This window comes from Scleropages formosus, chromosome 12, assembly GCF_900964775.1.
Source record: "Scleropages formosus chromosome 12, fSclFor1.1, whole genome shotgun sequence".
Classification (NCBI taxonomy): domain Eukaryota; kingdom Metazoa; phylum Chordata; class Actinopteri; order Osteoglossiformes; family Osteoglossidae; genus Scleropages; species Scleropages formosus.
This window is the reverse complement of record NC_041817.1, coordinates 22,863,653-22,888,653: the sequence shown is the minus strand read 5'-3', so window position 1 is coordinate 22,888,653 and position 25,001 is coordinate 22,863,653. Positions and strand designations below refer to the sequence as shown.

Here is a 25,001-nt window from a genome sequence, read left to right as displayed (position 1 = left end):
AGGACCCGGTCCAACCCACCGCGCCACCGTGCCCCCCTCGGGTTCAATTACTTTCAAGCAAAATTATACCCCACGTTTTCATCAACAGCGTGTTTTAATGCAAGGTCGTAGGACCAGCGCCTATACTGGAAGTCTAGGGCACGAGGCAGGATGCACCGGCGTCACACCACAACCGCACACACCCGTTCATTCGCGATGAGCAATTTTAGAGTCGCCAGCTCACCTGAAACCGACGTCTGCGGACTGTGGGAGGAAAGCCGCGGGAGCTCGGTGCGAACACGCCAACTCCACACAAAGTGAGCTGGATTTGAATCGAGACTGAACCCAGAACCCAAGAGCAGTGAGGGAACATCGGTAACTGCTACACTACCGCGGCAACCCTTATGTTATTAAATTTCTCTTAATTTTTTCGGGGACTGTGCATCACCGTCCCTGTTTCGGTACCCGCTGTATATACAGTACATAGATAATTTTGCTCAAAAGGATGGATTGGCGATGTTCCATGTGTGTGAAAAAATTTGAATTGTTTATGGATGACATTATTTCCCTTAAAATTATTTCTCTTGTCTTTCAGGAATGGAGTGCGGGCAGACAGAGCAGCCAGTTAATCCTTGGGCTGGGTTCGAGACAACTTTGCGCATTTTGTGTTCTTTCCTGTGCAAAACTGGAAAGACCAATGTAATTGTTTACAAAGTAATTATATATCATAGATCATCACCTAATGTTGTGTTACACCTTATAACAGTTACCACCCGTCGGAGACCAACACTTGGGTCGGAGCGAAGGGGTGCGTGGAGAACCTGGAAGAGGACCGGAAATGTGCCGTGGGAGAGGACCCCAAAGGGAGGCGATGGAAAGTTCTGGACGATGAACACTGTGAGGTCTTTGGGCCCACTGGACAGACAGCACCTTCCCGTAGAAGTTCTGAGTCCCGGCAGACAGGTGTCAGGTGACGGGAGCAGCACTGGCAGGATTACGAGAGAGCGTTGGCAGCCCTTCAGCTCGCTGCTTCTTGTCAACATCGAGCCGCGTTGGAGGGAGCCCTGCACTAAAACTGAAACGGGGGGGGGATCAATAGACATTAATCTCACGGCTGAAATAATAATTACCTCAGGAATCTGTAGGCAGATTGTACAGACATGACAGAATTTTCCAGGAGTGGCATTAATGAAGTCCTTGTTTTTTTTTTTTTTTTTTTCTAAAGGCGGTACCTTGGTTTTGCAATCCAGATGGAAGAGGCAGAGTTTCCATTTTAAATTGAGATTTATTTGAACAACTTCAGCTGTCACTTGAGTCATAACAAGCCTAGATCAGAGAATGGACGTTATTGGTCGGATCTGGAATTGGGATGAATTTATTCAAAACAAATGCGGTGAAGACGTAAGTAATAATTCCCCTCCTTACCCAGAGACGTTTTGGATCAACGTCCTATAAATCTCAGCCCGGTAGAAGTAAAGTTTTATTAGAACGTGAATATCGGCATAGCTGCGGGAACTCTAATATTTAAATCAAAACGCACTGACTGATAATCCCAAGATCTCCGCGATTAGACTAAGGTTTGTTTTTACCAGGTTTTACTTCATGATGCCATGGATTGGAATCGGGGCCTGTTTACACAACACTGCAGTCCCCACCCAATGTGTGTTAGCTTTGTCTGCCTTGGCGAGCTGTTTATGCAGATTAGAACTCCCTAAACCAGCATGATCTCAGAGAGGAGGCAATAGGAAAATACAACAGCAGAGGAGCTTTTCAAAAGCCTGTATCGCTGCGAGCCGTCCGCTCGTCCCGACGCCAAGCTGCATGTCCTATGCCGTTTCATAAAAACACATTACATCAACTCCCCTGATGAAACGCATCTATGGCGTGCCGTAATGCGAAGACATTGAAGAGTTCCTGCCGAGCTTTTGTGAAATCCCAATGCTTTGTTTGCTTTGCGCAGGTCTTTGTATTGATCTGAATGTGACCCGAGGAGGAGCGGGAGGGCAAGCGGTGTTGGGTTTCGTATTGTCGGAGGCTCACAGCTCCTTCTCCGACGGTCTCCCGAGAGCTCCTTCGGAAGCCGACCGCAGCCTTCTCGTACCAACTTTTGAGCGGGGTGCAAGATTGGCTTTCGAAAGTGTCCGTTCGGGGTGGACCGTGCACCGCTGGAGCTGCACTGCAGTGACCGAGGCTATTACTGAGACAGAAGACCACAGCACGGTCAGGGCATTGTCCAGCACCGCAGCTAAATAAAGCCACCGAGTTTATTTTACGGCGTGCTTTCGGAAAACCACGCTGACCTCTATTTTTGGTTCATTGTAGCTGTTTGTATTATTTTTTACTCTAATTCAGGCAATGTGCCCTGTACGCTTTGGAAAAGGTTTGTTTTTATATTTGGTATGAAATCAGGTCAGGGTATGAGCTCTTTTTGTGATTTCGGAGGCTGTTATGAGATGGACCGCTGACCCACTACTAAATATATTCAGCGCTCTAGAGCTTGCTATTGATTTTCAAATACTTCTGAATAAATTAGCTAGAGTCAAAGGCTACAGTGGATTAACTTCGGCGACCTCGGGTACAGGTGTGTCGTTCTTCGCTGAAATGGTCGCTCAAAGAAAGGGGGGAACTCAGCCGCCTGTAGCGTGACCCGAAGGTCGGTTTCATGATGGATGGACGGGCCGTGAGAACGAGCCTGACTATGTATGGTGATGATCGTTGCAAAGAAGACGTGAAGTAACAGGAACTGATAAAAAATAGAGAATTTAAAATAGTAAGACTTTAAAAGCATAAAGCTTGCAGTGTAGTAATAATGTTCCTCCGACAGGTTTCCCTGTTAAAGGCTCTTGGTTTCCGATAACGGTATGAGAGCGGGATTACGAGTCACTGAGCCTAGCCCCCGCATGGTTTCCTGGTCACCACAACATCTGCTGTTGCATGCAGCACCAAATCCACAAGGCTTAGTCTTGGAGTTCCTAGTTCGCTGACTGAAGCCATGGGAGCACCAGCCTTCAATCAGGACTAGTCCTTTCTGGTTCTCCGGGGTCAAGGGGTTTCTGTCATTGCCCAGCATCTGTCATGTCTAGGTTCACCCACGAGAGGCCAGAGCTAAGGGTTCAGCGGCTGGTTTTGGCTGGTTCGGGTTTGTGGGAAGCACTGACCTGTTGGAGTTAGCTCGAGCCCTTCAAGGATACGCTTGACGTGTCCCCAGTGAGGGCCCTGGTTTTGTGCTCCTGCCAGATGAGGGGGGAAAACAAACATCATTATCCTTGTCTCCAACATGGACTGACTTGAGGCTGGTGCTGGGCCAACCCAATGGTTGAGAAAGCGGAAAACAAGAGGTAGAAGAAGGCATGTCGTAATGAGAGGGTCATGAAGGACGCGAGATTCCCCAGCTTCTCTCTAGAGCACGTGCAACAAGGACAGATGCGGAGCAAAGGACACACATTTTTTCACGAGGAACTTTGTCCCTCCGGGGTTGGAGGCTCTTTGTGGTATCTGCTGCAAAACCTGGCTGGTTACAACCTTTCACCCACATGGCAATAACTGCGACATACACAGCTGAATTCCTGAACTTCCGGACCGAACTTTCCGTGTCCTGGTCAAGAAATCTGTTTACGACACACGGAACGCATGAGGTACATGTTGGTTCCATAGCGGGCGCACGATCCGTTATTGTATCCGTTGGCTAAGATATATGTCAGCCCACGCATGAAGTCAGGGCTCTATTTGCACATAAACGTTCCTTGTCCCTGATGATCTACCTAGAGGTAAAAAGTGAAGTAATGGAATCATGTTCAAAGTTGGACTCTCTTGTGATCTATATGTATGTTGTGAAGACCACACATGAAAGAAGCTGCAGCAGCTTATGATTTGCAATCCTCAGACTACAAGGAATAAAGAACATCGCGAACTGCTTCGCAGGACAAATTGTGTTAATAACTTCATTTGACTCTGTGACTTTCATTTTATGAAGGTTAAGGATTTCCGAGCAGGATCGCAAAGTCTATGGGATACGGGACAAAACACGAACGCTACTGGTGTGCTTCTGGGGTCAGATGTCGTAATGACTTACCTCATCCATCATACTTACCCTGTCTCGTCTGGGTCTCCGCTTTCAGGAACCGCTCAGTGGAACATCTCACAGCAGCCGGGTGGCCTGAAATGGAAACAGAGAGCAGCTGGAATACACACGGAAGAGCTGGTCCCTGGTGTTCCTGCCCTCTCGGCCGTCGGCTCTCATGGGGATAGACGAAGGTCTCCCGACGGCGTGGACCAAAGGGTGTGTGTGCGTTGCGGTATTGGAGAGCCGGCAGCAAAGGCATGCAGCTCAGATGCACGATTGGCGGAGGCCCCCGTTTCCCACGGAAACACAACGATTCCGCTGTGGTGGGGAGAAGAAAAGAGACGCTGTCACTGCTCTGAAAGTGGCGTGCTTTCCCTGGTTCGCATCAAGGCCTTGAGTTGTCCTTAAATGTCCCCTTTGAAAGTGGCCAAGAGAAACGAACAGTCGAACTCTGTTAAAAACCACAATCATAATTCAGTCACTGACATATGTTTAGGATGTTGTGATATAAAGCCAAATGAAATGTTTGTTGGCACCTCTCACTTTGCAGAAGTGCGCTGGAGGGATTGCGTGGTACCTTCCTTCTGGAGACACTTTGTTGACCCCCTTGGGGTAGAGGATGGATCAGCTGACGGTGCTGCTATGTAGAACATCATAAACAGGAAGCAGAGATGGAGATGGGATGGAGGGGAGATCCGCTGACATGGGACCGAATGAATGACGCCTCGGTATTGTTGGATTTTATGCTTCTGCACAAAAATCAGTTCGTCTGGCTTGCGTTAAGTTCTTAGGGATCATCTGAAAACTCCTCTGCCAAATCTTCAGAATAAATCTTGAATTAAAAAAACACGACGTTCTGCAAACGAAAACTATTCAGATAATAGATTTCAGATAACTGAACCAAATTAAATAAAGAATTTTTCCGTGCCATATATGTTGGCTGTCTTGTGAATGCGTAACCGGTTCAACCAGTTCTGGAAAACAGTTGCAAGGTACAAATCCAGCAGCGCTGCAAATAAGTGGCGAAGCACAACTTGTTGACAAAATGCTAACCGTGTCCAGATTTGCGGGGTGTTTCTTTGCAGTTTGTTGCTGTGTTTACGTTTTGTCATTTCCCCCAGGGATGTTTCAGTGATTCGAGCAATGCGATGACCTAATTCGTGGGGAACCACCCAAAGGAAACCCCCTCTCACTACGAGTGAGGTAACACCGGGGTCTTCCCTTGGGGCAGCCGAGCTGATCTAATTTCGGGCAGGGCTTATACTTCTGATAACAGGAATTTGTTCTGGTTAATGCACAGTCCCCGCATCCAGGACTCATGTCCTTCTGTGACTCGGATTCCTGGTCAAAAACTATTTCCCGATACCTACAAGACCCTATCGCTCGCTACACCCCAGCCAGACTGCTGCGCTCCTCCACCTCTGCCCGCTTGGTGGTCCCAAACACAGAAGGTCCAAAATAAAAAACACTGAGGTTTTCGGTTCTGGCTCTGATGTGGTGGAACGACCTCCCTCTCTCACTCAGAACTGCTGAATCTCTCTCTACATTTACGAAGGGTCTCAGAACTCACCTCTGTCGGACTCACTTCTCCCCTGATTGTTTAAGTACACGATAAATGTGTAAATGTTTGTTTAATTGCATAATAACTGGGCAGCATGGTGGCACGGCGAGCAGCGCTGCTGTCTCATAGCACTTGGGTGGTGCGAGAGAGCGTGGGTTTGATCCCCACTTAGTCTGTGTGTCCGCATGGCTTTTCTCTGGGTGCTCTGGTTTCCTCCCACAGTCCAAAGGCATGCTATTCAGATTCATCCATAGTGTGTGAGTGACTGAGAGAGAGAGTGTGTTCCGCTGATGTGTGGATGAGTGACCCAGTGTAAGGAGTGTATCTAGCAGTGTAAGTCACCGCGGTGAATAATGTGTGTGGGCTGATAACACCACATAGAGTTCATTGGAAGTTGCTTTGGAGAAAAGTATCTGCTAAATAAATAAATAAATATAAATGTTTAAGGACGGTGTGAAATAAACTATGTCTTTCCACTACCCCTTGGGAAATAAAGAGCAGTCTTTGTAGATATCCAGGGTGGGCGCTTAATCTCTGTAGTCCGGAAAAAGGCTTGTAAGGGAAGGGCAATAATGCGGTCAAAACGACAGGCGGTTTTTGTTCCCATCCTAAAATTCAATGTTGGCAAAGAGAGGGCGTGTCGCGCTGCCGAGCGGAAGACACAGGAAGCAGAATGTTATGAAACGATTAGCATCGGAAATGCAAATTATGCCTTCCTGCCCTCTGTCCTGATTAATCTCAGCTGAGGGCAAACAAAACAGAGGCATGGGGATATTAAGTGACCTAACAGGAAAGACTCAGTCAGTCAAGCTGACGTCCCGATCGCTCTGTAACTTGGGTCTTGGCTCAGGGTACAAGCTCAGCGCATGAACTCTGTTGACTTTGAAGCCCTGGGAACCAGCGACGGCTCAGGATGTGATGATTGGATCCGCTGGACTTGTGGTCTGGTCCACCTGCTCTTCGCCTCCTCTGGCCATCAAAGAAAGCAGCTTTTTCCTTTTCATCCCTCCACAGTTCCGACGTGAACATGTGGCAGAGGGTGCGGTGGGTTACGATTGAAAAAAACGAGCCTAAACACTGGGGCTCTTTCTTGTTCTTTCCTGTCAACGTTGAGGGACAATGTGCTCTCTAGATGCAGGAGATGTAATCTTCAAAAAAAGCTAACAAAACCTTAGTTGGGAAGTTTCCCGTTTTCAGCACAACCCAGTGAGGACACTGTTAAATAAATATCAGTACAGGTGTTCAGAGTTATCTGTGTGCCCCCCCCAGCAAAATAATATTTGCTAATTTCGTTATGTCCAGTGACCGGCAGTGTTAAGCTACCTACAATTATTACCCTATTAATGAAAGTGGGCAGGGGGTGCGGTGGCACAGTGGGTTTGGCCAGTGCCCACTGTGTGGTGGGTCCGTGGTTCAAGTCTTGCTTGGGGTGCCCTGCAATGGACTGGCGTCCCCCCCGAGGGGTTTCCTCTTCCCTCCTCAGCCTTGCACCCTGTTCCTCCAGGATAGGCTCCAACTCATCAAGAATCAAAGTTGTTGACTTGGGTTGGTTGGTACAAGTGGGTCATTTTTATTGGAGCAACTCAGGGTAAGTACCTTGATCAAGGGTACTACAGCAAGAGGTGGGATTCGAACCTGCGACCTCTGACTCCACACACTTTCAAGCTACCCCCACGCTCTCTCCTGCACCCTACCTTTTTCGTTCACACTCAGACGAATATCCCGGCCTTAGCCGAGAGGAGAAGAGCATCTTGCTCTTCGGTAGGTGCAGGACTCAGCATGGGCTGTTTTGAGAAGAGTAAATATGTGGCGTCTTGATTAGTTTGTCTTTCTTGAAAAGGAAACCTCTATAGTGGCTAACTCTGCCTTGGTCCGCAATGATCCCCGAATGAAAGGGGAAGCGATGGGTAAGACCCAGACGTGTAATTAAGCGCTTACTTCCAACCGGTCGACGTGTGTGTCAGGTTGCCGCGGCGCCCTTCATCTGGCTGTCGCACGCCGATGACACTCAGCGGCGCCCACCGCGAATGATTCATCCCAAAACTGATCCCAGATCACATCGGCAACGGCACCGGCTTCCCGCCTCCCCTCTCCGGGCGGTCCGTCGTTTTGATGTCGGCGTCTCTCAAAGGGACCAACAGCGACAATCTTTGTAAACACACGCCCACCACGATTGCTCTCAAAGCGTGATTAATTCGTGGAAACAAATTTTGCAAGACGAGGTGGGCTGCCCTGCCAGACACCAATAATCACTCTTCAAAGACGAGGCTCAAATTATAAGCTGAAACGAGGAGTTTGCCCGTCTTAGTCAAATTGCGTATTTTGCGTGGGCCATTGTTGGTAAATGCTCCATGTTCCTCCGAGAAGTCTCTCGGTCGCTCGCGCGTTCATTCGGTCACCGCCAGGCTGCTGTCGGACTTGGGAAGCGGAGGCTTCGGAACTTTAGAGCAGCTGTGGGACATATTTTAGCGGGCGGCTCATAAATCTGACAGCGAAGAATTTGCACGTTCGGGCTGTGCGACTTGCGCGAGTATCAGGTGAAAGGATGCGGTTGGCGTGGAAGCCGCCGATTGCGTCGACGGCTCACGGTTCGGGGATTTGAGTTTGGCCTCGGCTGAGAACGCGTGGAGTTTTCGTGACCTCCTCGCGTTTGTCAAGGCATCGCTCCAGGCCCGAAATTCCGACGGCACGGCGTGCTGCTCAGGTGAACCGTTGGCTCTGAAGCGTAACGCCCTTTCAGAGAGAGAAAGTACGTGTGCGAGCGTGCGAGTGTGAATATGATGGATGAGCACCTCAGTCCAGCATCTCCTCACCTTACATCCTGGGATTCCTGGGTTTGGCTCTGGATCGGCAGAAGCCTAATTAAGCGCTCAGCTGAAAGCGGGTGAGCTGAATGATGTCAAGCTGTTCCTGCACGAAAAGTTATGGGATGAGTCGGTAGTTTTAGGCAAACTTAACTTCACTTAACTCAGACACCACAGTAAATGACAATGTGAAGTAAAGAGGTCGAAACAGCATGACAGTTATTTAGCAGATGCTTTTCTCCAAAGCAACTTCCAATGAACTCTGTGTAGTGTTATCAGCCCACACACCCTATTCACCGTGGTGACTTACACTGCTAGATACATTACTTACACTGGCTCACTCATCCATGCATCACTGGAACACACACTCTCTCACTATGGGGGGACCTGAACAGCATGTCTTTGGAGTGTGGGAGGAAACCAGAGCACCCGGAGAAAACCCACACGGACAGAACATGCAAACTCCACACAGACTGAGAATCGAACCCCTATCCTCAAGCACCACCCACACGCTGTGAGACAACAGTGCTACTTGCTACATCACCGTGCCATGACCTCGAACTGAAGGCAAAGGGTTTTAATACCTTGAAGGGCCTCAAATGATTGACCTGATTGCTGTAAAATACCCTTCTTTTCATACAGTACCTTACCACAGAAATCAACGACCTTTTTCATGCGTTCAGACATTTTATTTCAAGATTTTCAAAAGGCTTTTCTAATTTCTTTTTTGCCAAACAAAGTCCAAACAAAACGATACCCTAACAATCCAAACATGCAGACTTCTTAACTTGCAAAAAATTGAGGTGGACAATTCCATCTGTGTACCACCGTGTTTATATTTATGCATTTGGCATCTCATTTTATTTTGACAAAGCAGGCCCGCTTGCTGTAAATGATCATGTTTACTCCATGGTTACTTGGCGGAGACACTCATTATCTGTGGGATAAGCGGGGTGCGCACGCTATCGTTTGTTATTCTAAAGACCAAATGCGGCCGTCCGTTGCTTTCCCTGCATTCTGGCCAAATCACTGGTGTACGGCGTGTGACGAGTGTTATTGATTAGGTGCGAAACACTACGGAAATGGCCACTAACCATCCGTCAGAAACAGTTACGACCATCAAATCTGAATTGTATGCAGCAAAGCCATGGAAAAAATTAGCAATCGCTGAACTTAGAGCCTGCGCCGCTCAGGCTGTTGTGCGTTTTTGAAGAAGGCTATTTTTTTTTCCCCCCCACACGGTTTCCATGGCAATAGGAAGCGCTCCCATGGTGGGTGGAAGCTAAAATCATCGCACGGCAATCTCGGAGGGCTTTCATCTGGGAGACGGGAAACAATGGCGCGATTGTGAGGAGGAGCCTCCCGTCAGAGTCCAGTGACGCGGCTCTGCGCAGCGCGGCGGTGAGTCACGCCGGTGATGCCCCCCCGAACTTAAGCCCCTTCCCGGACTCCTGCGAACAGGTGTCTCAGAAGGCTTGAGGAGGCCTGGTATTACTGGCACGCTGTGCGGTTTAGAGCGAATTCCGCTTTGCTCTGCACTTCCTATGCAATTACATTCCTGGTCTGTTTGATTAGACAGTGTGGCCTTTAATTTAAGCTCCCAGAACCGATATGTCACGGGTTCCGCTGTGGTATCTAGGTGAGAGTCCCCACGCCGGGACTCTTCTTCTCTCCGCCGGGAGTTCAGACCTTCAGCTCAAATTAACAGAGCGAAGACATGCATATGGATTCACACACATTAATAAGATCGTTACATGAAGTGCGTTTAGTCCCTTTACCGCATTTGTCACATTGATTACAGCGTGTGGCACAAGGCCTCAGTTCATAGTCTTTACCGGATCCCTCCGTGTTCTTATATTAACATTGATTCAGTGAGATAACACATCTCTCCAAAAGCACATTGATTGTTCAGATGCCCGATTTCCTGGAAACTTGCGCAAGGATACTACAGCTGGAAGGGGGATTTGAACCTGCAACCTTCCAAGTCAAAGGCAGCAGCTTTAACCCTTATTCTGTCAGTTGTGCTTATCCATGTTCCCTTTTAATATGTCAGTCACTTTGGATAGGTGCATTTCATAACTGCAAATATGTCAAGAAGAATAAAAGTGAAAATATGTTGCTGTGGAGAGCACCTTATGTTCTCTGTTATGTTTGTTTATTTAGGCAATGCCTTTGTCAATGAGAACACAATGTTATACTTGTAAGCAAGTTCACAATGATTTTACATTATTATTATCGTTATTATTATTATTATTACATTTAACTGAAGAGGGGCGCAGTGGGTTGCTCCGGGTCCTGCTCTCCAGCGGGCCTGGGGTTCGAATCCCGCTTGGGGTGCCTTGCGATGGACCGGTGTCCCGTCCTGGGTGCGTCCCCTCCCCCTCCAGCCTTACGCCCTGTGTTGCCGGGTTAGGCTCCGGTTCCCTGTGACCCCGTATGGGACAAGCGGTTCAGACAGACATTTAACCGATGCGTTTGTCTCAGTGGTTGACAGTGATTTACAATATTAGGTTTCTGCACTGAGGTGCTTTTTGGGGAGGATTAAAAAATCTACAGCTAGGCAATGTTTTCTGCACCCATTCAGGGTTAGTACCTTGCTTACAACAGCAGGAGGTGGGTTTCAACCCTGGAGCCTTCAGCTGCAAGTTAACATCCCCACCCACAATGCTCTTGCTGCACCACTACAGAGAACACTGTGAAGGGACCAGCTGAGGTCTGCACTACTGCACTAGGGTACTTAAGATCCAGGGTCAAGGATACAGCGGCAGGAGCGAGACTCATTCCGGGAACCTTCAGATTGCAAGGTCGCGGCTCCAGCCAACAGATGCTGCCCTGCTCGGTTCTCTTCAGCCGAATCCTTTCTCATCCCCCGCGGGGTGATTTTAGCTCCAGTAATCCAGCAGCAGCTCTTCATCCCCTGCTCTAACCTGGTGCTCTGTGTCTCGACCGCTATCCTAAATAAAGGGACCAGGTGCAGGTCAAGCTGAAACAGCAGCTTTTATTTTTATTAACCTTATTTTCCTGCTCAGAGGTGGGCCGAGAGCGTGCCAGCTTCCAGGTTACCCGGCAAATGCTCTAATGGGAGGTTATTATATTTCAAATGGCTTGCTTGCTATTAACACTTAGGGCCACGAATCCAGCTGGCAGACTTTCACTGGAGAAGTCGTGCCGTTTGGCATACTACGTCAAGCAAGCTTTCGGGAGTTGATCCGTGCGCCTTTGTTTCTGTAAATAATCTACGAAAGGGACATTCCCTTCAGAAGTATTCAGCCGCTTCCTTGAAACTCAAGCCTTATTGCATAAATAGTCGGATCTCCTTAAGGCCGCCGTGGAGGGCACAGCGTGTCTGAAGCGACCGCAACTGCTTAGAAGAGAAAAGGTGGAAATTAAAGGATAGATCGAGGAATAAAGAGGAATATTTTGAACAAAGGTAAACAGCAACAGCAAATGTATTAGAGAGGAGAAAGAACAAAGCACATTTATATTCTCGATATTGTATGCGCACCACAAAATGCATGGGTAATAACATGTGTTTATGTTCTTATGCCGAGATACAAATAGACCGCGTTGTATATTGCGGCATCGAAACCGGCCTCGGCAACGGGAGGATCGACGCCAAGTCATACATCATGCTTTCGAAAGCCAACACGACGTTTAAACGTTTACCCAGCGAGCGCAGAAAGCAATCGCTCGAGAGGCAGTAGGCCTTTGCATGTTTTTAACTGCAGTCATAGCGAAACCGCTGGTTGACACTCTTAGACCGAAACACGATACCCCAATAGGTTTCCTCCGCGCATGAATAAACGAAGAATTTTGTCGCTGGCTTGCAGTAACGATAAGGTGAACGTGATGTTTTTCTTATTTTTATGCCTTTGAGGTTCCCGGTAGATACAGATGTCGAGCGTGCGGCCTCCGAGCGCCGGCAAGCCGCGCGGGACGTGGGGGGGCTGAGCCGGGCAGGTGCCGAAAGGCTTAACGCTCAGGGTGCGACTCGGAAGGAGGGAACGGGCAGGTTCTCCGGCGTCCGGAGGCGCGGCTCCGGCTCCCACGGAGATGGAGAGCCGAGGCTCGAACCCTCGACCGCAGCGTAGCGGCCCCGTGGCGATCGCCTTTCCTGTCTCGGGCTCGATGTCGGGGGCGGGCAGGGCCGAGCTCGCCGCCGCCGTCCCCGGAATACGCTCGGCTCTCCCTTCTGGCATCTGTCAGCACCGTCCGCTTCCGGAGCGAGCGTGGGAACGCGATTTATTGAGGGCGCGCTGTCGACGACGCGCAAGCGCGGGTTTAACGTCGCGAGAGACGCACGCGAGGAGGCTCGACGTCGCGAAGAGCAAACAATTCGATGGACGGAGTGGAGGAACGCCGAAGATAGAAAAGTGCTCTTGGTGACATTGTAAGAGCAACACTGTATGCGGTGCAATGCCGTTGATTTCTTCCCAAATTATGGTCTGCATTTCATCATCAACGTCCTCATCCTTATAAACATCATCATCATTCTTATCCTTATCTTTTTCATCATCATCATCATCATCATCATCATCATCCTTCTTCTTATTATTATTGTTATTGTTTTTTAAATTTTTGGTTTGTCTTATGTGTTTGTTTTTTAGCATCGCATGCAAATCTTTGACAGGTTGTCAGACTGCTTTGAATTCTTCATGTGCTTTAAACTTACTTCCTCATACTGCCCCTTTTGCACCTGATCTCTCACTTCAGTCACAGGGCAGTCTGACCCAGATTTCTGCTGCACTATTGACATATTAGCGACAGATAATGAACAGCTAATTTCCTCGAACTAGCCTTCCCCAAGAACCCGTGTTCCGTCACGCACAACACAAAACCGTTTCAGAGTGACAAAAGGGCGGCGCGAGGAAACACCAAGTCAGCGCGCATCTCACTCGGGATCGAACGAGCGGAAAGCAGGGAGGTCAGTGCTTCATTATCAAATTTCTTTTTCTTTATAAACTAGCTGGTCAGGGGGCGCGGTGGTGCAGTGGGTCTGGGGTTCGAGTCCTGCGGGGGGTTCCTTGCGATGGACTGGCATCCTGTCCTGGGTGTGTCCCCTCCCCCTCTGGCCTTCTGCCCTGTGTTGCCGGGTAGGCTCTTGTTCCCCATGACCCTATATAGGATGAGTGGTTCAGAAAATGTCTGTGTATAAACTAGATGGGACTTTTTTCTGGGTTGATCTAGAACCACACACACAAATTTGCTGAAGCTGCTTGTCCCAAGCGGGACTCGAACCCCAGACCCCTCAGAGAGCAGGACCCAACCAAGCCCACTGCGCCACTGTGCCACCACACTCTCCCTGAGCTAGAACTATTGCTTTTATATTTATTTCCCCATATACGTGAGAAAGACAACAGACCGCACACCTGCAGGACCTTTGTCATCTGAAGGTAAATATGGCATAAACATTTAACAAATTAATGAGAGCCTGTGATTGAAGGTGCACTATTAAAAACAAATGTGTTTTCAGCCACAGCTAAGTGGAAATGCTCAAGGAATAAATTCAATACATAATACAAAAGATAGGATTTACAAGTCAATCTAAAAATCTGACATATACCTAGACAATTTAGATTTGAGATTTAAAATTTATATTTAGTGTTTGCATTTACGTTTTTCGTTTGGAAATAGATTATAATTCTCGTAGCGTAATTTAACAGAAAACACGGCTCGACGTGGCGCCCGTCGCAAAGCAGGTCAGGTTCGTGCTCTTCTGGTGCACCAGTTATCGTTTTTGCACAACACGCACCCACACGCGCACACACAGACAGACACGCACACACACCCAGGATGCAAAGCGCAGCCAAACTTGGGGCTTTGCCACAATTCTTAAAAAATGAAAACTATTTCTTCTGACATCCTTCACCTTCTCAGTTCACAGTCACACACTTTTTCTTTTCAGTGAAGTCTTGCTTTGGAAGTGCAGATCTGCAGAGCCCCGCAATAGACGGATGCCCCATCTAGCTTGTACCCTACTTAGTAGTGCACCCCGTGCTCCTGGGATAGGTGCTGCACCAGCAGGACCCTGACTTGGACAAGCAGTTAATATCAGAGAGATGAAGCTCTACAAATGTCGCCAGCGGATGAAATTATATTAGTGCTGCACGGCACTGGGTAAAATGCAGTTTTTTTTGCTCTAGAAGCATTCGTTTGCACCAGGTCCTTTCCAAGGTACCGGCACACAGTACTGCGTTATTAGCCCTTTTCAATTGCTGATCCCTGTTTCATACCTCGCATTTGTTTCCAGAAAAACTGGTTCCGTCGAGGTTACGTGCAACACCTCGGAAGCGAAGTACGTGCCAATGATTACACCGATGGACGTTAATAAGGGTTAGGTGTATCGCAGAGGGAACTGCTTTGCCACGTGGGTCATTCTGCACATACCTTCCTCTTTTACGTTTCCCCTGCTCTTCTTCCTTCTCGCTGCCCTTGACCTCCATTCCTCCAGTCAGACAGCTGGGAAGAGAGCCGGTGGGGGTTGCGGGAGGGGGAACGCGGCACGAACGCGTACCAACGCGCGGCGCCGTGCCCGAAGCGCAGAAGAGAAGGTGAAGTCCCTGGGCCGGGTCGGCGAAGTGCAGGGAGGAGTGAGTCACGGGCGGGCAGACGGCCGACTCATTCGGCACCAAGGGACCGGGCCGCTGAGCGACCGAGGCCGGGCGCCTTGCGAGCGCTGTGTTTGAAGTGGCCCGACGCCACGCATTCAGCACACGAGATGAAGGGGTTCCGAAGAACGGCGAGGTGGTGGGGCGTTCAGGGATGCTTGGGCGGCGGGGTGGGGGAGCTGACCTGCACCGGCACTCCGGGAACCCCACAATGAAGCTTTCGCACAAAGGACAGGGGGTGGATTAATCGCTGTTATGGTGCAATCCTTTAAAGAGTATCAGATCGCAGGGCTCCCAAAACCACATCAAGACTCGGCCTTCCCCTGCGCCTCTTTGATGCGCCGGCCCTCGACATTTCGCGTGGAGAACTTGGAGAAAGTCAGCACTCGGGCTAGAGAGCGACCAGAAGCTGAAGAACGCAGCCTGGGAAACGCTGTCACGTTTCCATGGCAACAGAAGTAAACGCTCACAGCGAGTGCAGGATTTTACTGGTATAATTATTTGTCGAGCGACTCCTTGAAGAGCAGTAAGTAACAAGCGGTTGTATGAAAGCATGAAATACATGTGTGTCCCATTAGGAATTTACAGCATGGTACTTCAGAACAGCGTGTTTCTTTCTAGCAACCTCATACATACATACATTGTCTGAAACTGCTTGTCCCATGCAGGGTTAGGGGGGAGCTGGAGCCTAACCCAGCAACGCAGGGCATGAGGCCGGAGGGGGAGGGGACACACACGGGACAGGACACCAGACCCTCACAAGGCACCCCAAGTGGGAGTCGAACCCCAGACCCCCTGGAGAGCAGGACCCTGTCCAAGCCACTGTGCCCCTACACTCCCCTAGCAACCTCACTGATAGTGCCAATCCTGTTTATGCTGTATTATGTGTACCATATGGAAATGTAAACAATTAACATGCACGAATCCTGTGCTATATAAAGCGTCTTTCTTGTATTTTTCATTCATTTCAGTAATAATAATAATACAGTACAGGGTTATAATTATTTTTCATGCTGCTATATTTGTTTCGCTTTCATTTCAAAATCTGTTTTCTTTTGCTTTTTCTTCTCTGCACCACCAGAATCTTCATGACTTCATGACGCAGCAGCGCGGCCCATTGAGGTTAATGTGCAGCTGATGGAGCGTCATCTCCATCCATCCATCCATCCATCCATCCATCCATCCATCGTCAACAACCGCTTGTGCGGAGGGGGTCGCGGCGAGCTGGAGCCTTACCTGGCAACACAGGGCACAAGGCCGGAGGGGGAGTGAACACACTCAGGGTGGGACTAGTCCGTCTCAAGGCGCCCCAGGCAGGGATTAAACCCCAGCGGGCACCAGCTGAACCCGCCACACCACCACGTCCCCTCTCCAAAAGTCAAGAATTGAAAAAAATGCAATAAGGTTGACGAGATGGCCGTTGTAAGTTGGGGTTCTGTTACTTGCATGCGTCATAAGCCGAGGGCCATCTGTGCTGGATATTGCGTATTCCTAGGAAGTTGTCCAAGCCCCACCCCAAAACATGTGCTCATGTTTATAAACACACAACGTCCTCTGTAAGACATGTTAGCATTCGGCCACATACGGTTTGGGAGACACTTGCATTACTTCATTTAGCTGCCCCTTTTCTCCAAAGCAACTTATAATTATTTTGAGAGCTGGGAAGTTTTTAGTGGCACGATTTTAGGGTAAATCCCCTGCTCCGGAGTACCGGAGCTGGACATGAGACTCAAACCTACGACCCTTGGGTCTAAAAGCACCAGCTCCTGCCACTGCTCCACAAGCTCATCTATGTGCAGTAGCGCCTCGAGTACATCCTCTAGAGTTTACAAAAATGAATACCTTGGTCTCAGGAGGATTTACCTTGGTGCCTCTGGAGTGGTAACAGCGCATTCTGAAGCAAGTTTGTTCTTGTGCATGTAAGGCTTAGCAAGAGCAAAAAGTCCCAGGATACGTGTAAAACAAGAAAATGTATTTACTGTAAACAATTAGCGCGATATAGCCTGGCGCACTTGTTTCACTTCGAGCGAATCTTCTCTGGGTTTCGTGGGAAAGGGGTCACGAAAAGTCCTGCCGCCTTCGGCTGTGCTGCGCTCGGGCCTCTGGATGACTGAACGAAGTGGGATGGAAAAGTCGCCCAGCGACGTGAAAAGCCACACAAGAAAACATTCTATCCCTCACCGCAGGAGCTGTGCATGCAATTTTGACAATGTTGTCGACTGCCACATAATGTATTTCTTACAGCGTAACACGCTGCCCTCAAGACTTTTCATGGTCTCTCCGGCCTCCTGTCTGCAAGCTCACCGCCTACCCACTGGAACAGGGTCAGCGGAGAAAATAACTCAGGAAAACAGTGATGCGAGCGCTAGCGCTGCTCCAGGTTCGTCGATGCCCTGCAGGGTACCGCAGGTTTTGCAGTGGATGTCGAGAACCCGGAGAGTGCTGATGCTTCATCTTTCTTTCGCGGCGATGAGCGGTGAAACGGAGAGGTCCGGGCAAAAAGGGTAACGCGTCGCGTCCCCGGCGGCTGCTGCTGCGGCTTCCTGCCAGGTCGTGCCCCACTTTGTCTGCTCCGCTGGCTCCCCTCCAGGGACTTTCACCAGGTTGCGCTGCTGAGCTGCGCTCCGCACCCCCAGGGCCCCGCCTTCCCTTGACTCGTCTCCGGAGGGACCGTCAGGGCCCCTCGCTTACAGCGGGCTCCGGGAAGCCCCCCAGAAGCTACTCCCAGACAGATCCGCAGCACTTCCCTTGTCTGCATCCTGTGATCTCAGACGTCTGTTTACTTAAACCTCACTAAAGGTCATTTTGAAGCAAGCTACCTGTTTTTAGGCCACGTAAATATCAGGAAGGTGACCAAGACCCGCCGCGCTGCCAAACCACGGGTGTGGCGAGATGCTGCCCGCCGACTGGAGGCTGATTGGAGACACATTGACTTGGAAAAAACAGCTCAAGATCTATTAATGTGAGTTTGCTTCGGTTGCACCTCGAACAATGCAGCAGTGTAGCGACGGGATGGACGCCGACCTCAAGCGCGCCCAGATTTCTGTCCACCTGCAGCACCACCCAGGATGAAGGCGACGGACAGACAGCTGCTTGCCGCCTTCGGAAACGCTGCCGCTGCGAGATCGGAATTTAGTCGGCGACGTTTAATATTTCTCCAAGGTCTGAAGTTTTGGTTCACACGCCGGAGCCAGAAGCCTGGGTTCCGTTCTCGGTCCCATACCTTTTCAGCCCTGTTTGTCCTGGGACGGTGCCTACAGCATAAAACAACAACCAGCTTCCTCTGCAAGGTTTGGGGACTGAACCCCCCATGAAGGGGAACTGTTCAGGTGAGTCAGCATTATGCGGTCACCCAGCCGAACCCCCCCGAGGTCATGAGGTCAGTCCATCCGTGTCCATTTGTCCCACCATGACTTTTCAACCCTCAGTCACGTGACCTGCATCTGGACGCGTGTTACTGTTTCGCAGAAGTCAAAAACACGTCTGCATTGCGCAGCTCAGCGAAAGCTCTAATGGCACAGAAGTCTTCCTATAATCGAACGATAAGGTGGGTAAATTTTCTTTGAATATATATCTATTGCACAGCAGCAATTATTTTGCTAATTCAAAGTTTTATTACACGAGTCAATTAGTTGGGTTCTCATTTTGCAGCAGCGGCATCTGCCGTCCGACCCCTGAATTACGCAGATACCGGTGGAAAAACACGAATCTGTGGAAATGTGGACATGAAGTCATGAAATATGCAGGAAACCTCACGATCCAAGAATACCTCTACGGCATGGAATATAGTGCCGTTTTCAAAGCAACCTGTTTGCGTTCGTGCGGTACGATATTTGATGCCGTTTCACTTTGCTCGGTCAATCAAGATTTTCAGAATCTCTCGTGATTTTTTTATTGCCGCTCACAGCAGCAGTGCAGCCACCGCACTTGGTCTCTGCAAACACGGCCGTGCTGTCATTCGCAAACTTTTCGTGTCCTTTCATCGCTTCCATGGAAAAAAGCAGCAGAGTTCCGCAAAGCACACAATCCCACATATTTATGGTTTGTAGTGTAGAGATCCTGGGCTATAAGGCGAATATGCAAAGAAATGTTTCTTTACTCCCGGTAAACCCATTCCCTTATCAAAGCATTCCACATTTTACACATACCTGACACACCCGTCTACGCGTCTTATCTGAGCATTCAGCGCGATGGCTCGAGACAATTTTGCACAATGACTTCTAAGGTGAGGGATGAGCTGCCCTCGATTTTGCATGGATAACTATCTGCACCCGCGTTTGAATATCTCTCGTTTTTTTTTTTTTTCCCCTCGCCGGTTCTTTTACACAAATTACACTCCTGTTATCTCTTCAGCACCCAGCTGTTTTTGCAAGGGTCATCGGGACAAACACCACGACGAGATGAACCGCTAGGAGAGCATGGTGGTGCAGCAGGTAGTCCTGGTGCCACACAGCTTCTGGGCTTCAGCTTTGAACATGGCTTAAAATCCAGCTCTGCATGGTTGCGTCAGGGTTGAAAAGGCTTTGCGCTGCATTTCTAAAGGGGGATTCTGCGCTTCTTCAAGAAGAGGAGGTCTCCTGGTAATCAGTTTCGTAAGGTGGGATGTTTGCGGTTATTACGAATCCTCAGCGGTTCTTCTTTTAAAACCTCTGGAAATATAGCTTCAAACTTTTGGCCTGCAGCATATGTACGCTCACGGACACATACGGGGCCAGATGGATTGTGCAAAAGGTTGGAAATTGAGTGCAAGACCAGTTTAAACTGAAAAGCACACCACATCCCCTGTGTCACCTTGGGCTTCTGCTATGATTCCATTCTTCATCCATGTCTACATTTTACTTTCCAGTACTTTCCATTTAGGAGACAGAAACATCTAGACTTAGTTTCATTTGTTGTAAGGACAGTAAGTGTTCCTCTGTGAAAATCAAAAATTGTTAATCGCCACATTATTTTTAGAAACACTTCCCAAAAAGGAGTGCAGTGGTCTGACCTCTCTTAGGCGCCTCCGTGTTCACTAAATAAGTCATTAGGTGTTGTTCTTTGGTTTGGCCAATCCTGCCTAGATCTTGCATCTACATTATTTGTCTGAGTGTTATTTATATGTATGAGGTGGCCAGAGATGGAGCCATGACATGGGGCTTGGATGGGCTTGATGAACAGCTCCATAATACCTGCTCATGCCAGTCCTAGAGGGACAGAGAAATGAGCAGATGGACCGGCAGACCTACAGCAACCCGCAAGCCCGGAGTAGGCGAATACCACACCCGCAAGAGTGTATAAATACGACAGGTAATTTCAGTTCACTACGGTGACTGCTCTGTTTCTAAAATCTGGTAGCTGCAGTGTCGATCGTATCACAGTGCTTCCATGCGACCGATCGAAATGGCACGCAAAACATCGAGGCGCATAGAAAACCACGGAGGCGCACCTACTGCAGTCAGCTCAATGTCTTTGCTGCAGATTCATTCTAAAAGTCATACGCCTGGCATTGCAGCACCCGTTTTTTGCAGGCATCGCAGTACCAACATCCCTCCTCCGACCACGCTGACTTTTTAAGTCGCTCCTCGGCAGCAGCGGCATCTCTGTTCGAGGCCATCCGGAATACCAGACCTTCACCAGGCTAAGGTGGCCTCTTCGGGACCTACACAGTACCCCTGCACATATAAAAACCCTGTTGCATTTGTAGCCACAGCCTTCGGTGGGATAAAGCATCTGGTGAAGCGACAACAGGACCGCGAATAATGCGGCCAACGTAATTCTGCGGCGACAAAGTCTACTGTTGACGCGTGGCATTGTGAGCAGCACAGAAATACAAAAAAAAAAACATACACTAAAGAAACAACAACAAAAAGCCCAACAAAAGCCAAACAGAAGTCAGAGATCCAAGAAAAACACGAGTACAGAGAAGGAACCAGTGTGGCAGCCACCTTGTAGGCCCCCCGGAAGTCTGAAGACCAGCTGCTAATCGTCAGAGGACAGTCAAGGGGATCATTTAAGGCAGCTGGTCTCAGGATGTGGGAGCAGCTGATGGAGAGAGTATAGGGGGAAGCCTTCCGATAGCCGACCCTGCTTGCGTATCGATATGGTGATTTCCTCTCGTTGGTTTGCTACCTGATTTGCTTTTTTGCTTTCTCTGTTATGCCTTAGAGTCCACGTCCCCGGTTTGGTTTGCTATTGTAAAAAAGCCTCTCTGTTCGCAAAACCTGCCCTCCTTCACCTCCGTCCACCCGTGCGGCGACCTCGACCCCACGACCGGCCAGAGATGTTAGCGCAGCTCACGGCGTTAGTTTTCTATACGTAGGAGTTCACGCCCGTCGGAGGCCAACCGGCCAAACGAAGTCTCTAACGTTCAGCTTTATGAACGCTGAACCTATGCGGCCGTTAAATTTTCGAGCTGACGATATTGGTTGCTCCCTCGGCGTCTCACGTCAGCTATAGTATGAGGTAATTGCAGGTCTACGGGGCAGGAATCCTGCATGTGCTGATGAACTGACTGCAACTGGATGGTTATTCACTTGTGAATTTCATTTACTGCTGCTGATACCCACGTTTCAGCCGATCTTCCTTTCTTCCGGTCGATCCAAAACTCCTCCGTCCGCCCGTATACCTCAGGCTGGAGGTCTAGAGCACTCGGTGACGGCGCACAGTGGCGAGTGAGATTCTCGAGTCCGCCTCCACTTTAAAAGAGCGTGCGGTCACACCGACGAGGAGAGCGCGGTCCTTTCCCAGCAAAGAGGTGGGGCGGCCCGCTTTCCGAAGCGCCTAACCGTGTGTGGTCCGCACCGGGGAAACTTTTGGCTTTAGCTCCCGTAAAATAAGCCAGATTTTTTTCCCTCCGTGATATAATGGTGTACCTGGCAACTGAGAACAGTGCGGAGGGGTGCAAAACTCTTGGGAGGGTTCACACCTCTACGCATCTCTCCTTTTAGTCGTGAGCAAGCTTCAGAAAGATCCCGAAGGTTTCTTTTTTTCCCTTTTTCCGAGCAACTCCTTCCCCCGTTTCAGGTTTCTCCTGACGCCTCAGAGTTCGTAAGGTATTCGCAGTCCCACCGAGCGTAAAACAACTTTGGTTGCTTCGTTGTGGGTGGGTTTCATGGAGAGCACTGGTGAAGACGGATCACGGACACGGCCAAGCAAATACCACCGTAAAACCTCAAGTTGAACATATGTCAAACAGAAATAGGTGACATGGGCTGGCCTTCCGTTTCACCCCCTCGGGATCTATATTTAAAAGTGTTTAAAAAAGCAAGGAGGGAGAGGATATTCGGGTCAAAACTTATTATCATAATTAAAGCGGTGGTTTCGGGTTGTAGGCTAAGTACCTCTGATGTGCAAAGCAAAGTGAAACCTGACATTTTAATCTGTATGTATGTATTTATGTACATTTTATAGTGCATTACATAATCCAGCCTCGGAGGCTGTTTCAGGTCAAATAAGACAGTAAAGACATCTACAGTGGGAAATATGTATGGACAGCTGGTGGTGTTGGGATTCGAGCTGCTGCCTTTGAATCCAAAGGTTGCAGGTTCAAATTCCACCTCTTGCTGTAGTATCCTTGAGCAAGGTGCTCACCCTGAATCGCTCCAGTAAAGAAATTGCCCAGCTGTACAAATGGGTAAATAATTGTATATGGATTATGTTGCTTTGGAGAAAAACGTCTGATAAATGGAAATACCGCTTACTTGGGAGTTATTTTTCTCATTATGCTTTTGCATGAATTTCCTGGGCTGCAATTAAAGTAGGTGTCCTGCTGAGTGATGCACAGGAAAAAAACGGGTTTTGTTACATTTACATTTATATATTTCTTTAGCGGACACTTTGGTCCAAAGCGACTTCCAATGGATTCTATGTAGTGTTAGCAGCCCACACACCTTATTTACCATGGTGACTTACACTGCTAGATACACTACTTACAATGGGTCACTCATCCACAAATCAGTGGAACACACACACACACTCTCTGTCACTCACACACTATTACATACGAGAACTGCAGGACCAATAGGCCAGGCAAAGCGGCACTGGTGGAAGTGGGTTGAGATGGGTGTCTCTATGGACGTCATTTCCTGTGCTGTCATCACAGCTTCTGATGATGATGATCTTACACAGACCTCACATTAACATCATTAACATTTTTGGGTGCTGAAAGTACTGGACACACGAAAAATGCCTTGTTTGGAAGCAGTTCCATGCAAAAATACTATTTGCTCCCGAAATGAATCAGACGTAGCGATGATGAAGCTCGTATGCGTTTGTCACCGACCGTCCCCCGAATCCCCTTTATTAGATTAGGATGTGCGGTACCACTGCTCAGGTACCGTGGGAACTGGTCCTTCACAATGAGGTTAAAGCAGGATTCCGGACCTCTGAGAAAAACCGTCCCGGTGCCTTTCGGCTCTCTGTGAGCTCCGGAACGGTCTCGTCTTGCAGATGAGGACACCTACCGGTGGCCCGCGAGCCGCTCTCAGCGAGAGCACTCTCACGGAGTCAGGAGGCTGCAAGCACATGTCTGGAAAAATGTCCCACACGGCACACAAACACGGAGAGTCTGTGGTTTGACAGGGCAGCGGAGGCCTGTCATTTGTGGGCATTCGGATTCCGCGAATTCCTGCCGGCAGATCTGGTTTCGTGTCCGCGGATTAAAACTGCCGTGGCAGCAAGGCCCACGGCGGGGAGGGCGGGGTAAAGGCGGAGGGCTCGGGGGAGGGGGGTGGGGGGGTGGAACACAGGTTAAAGAGTGATGCAGGTAAGACGTCGCACACCTTTGCCCGAAGCGTGTTGCTCCTCGCCGTCGTCCTCCGGGAGATCGGCTGAGTCACGGCGGTCTCGAACCTCGCAGGCGCTCGCTCGCTGCAGGGCGGAGCCGGGGAGATGGGGTTTCCGGCACCGTGACTCGGCAGGCCGGACGCGCCGGGTTGCACTCGGGTTCTGGCGAACCCTGCTGACCCAGGATGCCCGTCTCGGAACTCGCACGGCGAAGGCCACTAAACGGGCTGTGCGACCGAGCAGAGTCGCATAAAGCGTGTGTGTGTGTGTGTGTGTGTGTGAGTGTTCATGTGCTGTCCTCAAAGACCTCAGTCTCATCCATAAAAACGCCCTCTGAACCCTCACAACGGAATAATTTACTGTGCGGATATAAATCGGCACCTGAAACTTACAGGAACTGCGGCTCTCCGTCCTTGTTTACTTTTCGGCATCTGTGCGACTTACACACTGGATTTATGCATGAGAACCTCGGTGGAACAATGGAAGTTCAGAGGTTTTAAGTTTCATGTGACTCATTTCAATTTAGTTGCTCTCACAGTTGATTTGATAATGAATAAAAAAAAAAAAAAAAATCTTTAATAGTCAAGCTGTCCAACTGTTTTAGGTCCAGATCCAATAATTAGGCTGTAAAAAAAAGTGAATATTAACCATTTACGATTTTGCAGGTTGGCTGAAAAAGACCGTTTTTCAGTGTTTAAAAATTCATCAGCATCACTGTGTGGAATAAATGGATTTAATGTTGTAATTTGTGTTTATTTGCCAGAAATCTGCCTATGTTTGTATGTAGTCATTATCTGTCACCTACAAAAATGTGTAAAAATAATTTCTCTAAATTTAACGCTGCAGGATATACATTACGCACTTTTTTCTTGAGTGTTAAAGGCCAAACCTCATCGGCCCCTTTTGGAACCCACCGGGGCGGAGTACCTGAGCGCAGGTGAGAACTGACGGACCTTCAGGAACGTTCCAGAAAGACGATTGCCCTCCGCATCCTGTGTGGGCCCTGGGAGACTCTTTCCGGAATAACTGCGAGGGTCTCTTTCACAATGTGCGCCCCGACTTGCGCCAAACTGATGCCACTTCCCATAAGCTCCTGCGGTTTTGCAACCGGGGGCCGAGTGGGTTTCATCATGTCCGCCGGTGACACCCCCGCCCCCCCCCGAAGGGAAACCTCAAAGCCTCACCGAAAGGTTCCTATCTGAAATTCCCGTTCCCTTGAG

The 25,001-nt window shown here is 49.2% G+C and overlaps 1 protein-coding gene across 1 annotated transcript; it reads right to left on the bottom strand.

Annotated features, from left to right (window-relative positions):
- Window positions 1-23: 23 nt before the first annotated feature.
- LOC108928023 (uncharacterized) lies at window positions 24-24,099 on the bottom strand. Its single transcript, XM_029256920.1, has 4 exons — window positions 23,778-24,099; window positions 4,070-4,135; window positions 3,138-3,209; window positions 24-1,054 (listed from the first exon to the last, which is right to left on the bottom strand). The coding sequence occupies exons 1-4, from the start codon at window positions 24,097-24,099 to the stop codon at window positions 705-707; spliced, it is 810 nt and encodes a 269-aa protein (XP_029112753.1). The 3' UTR covers window positions 24-704.
- Between the last annotated feature and the right edge of the window lie 902 nt (window positions 24,100-25,001).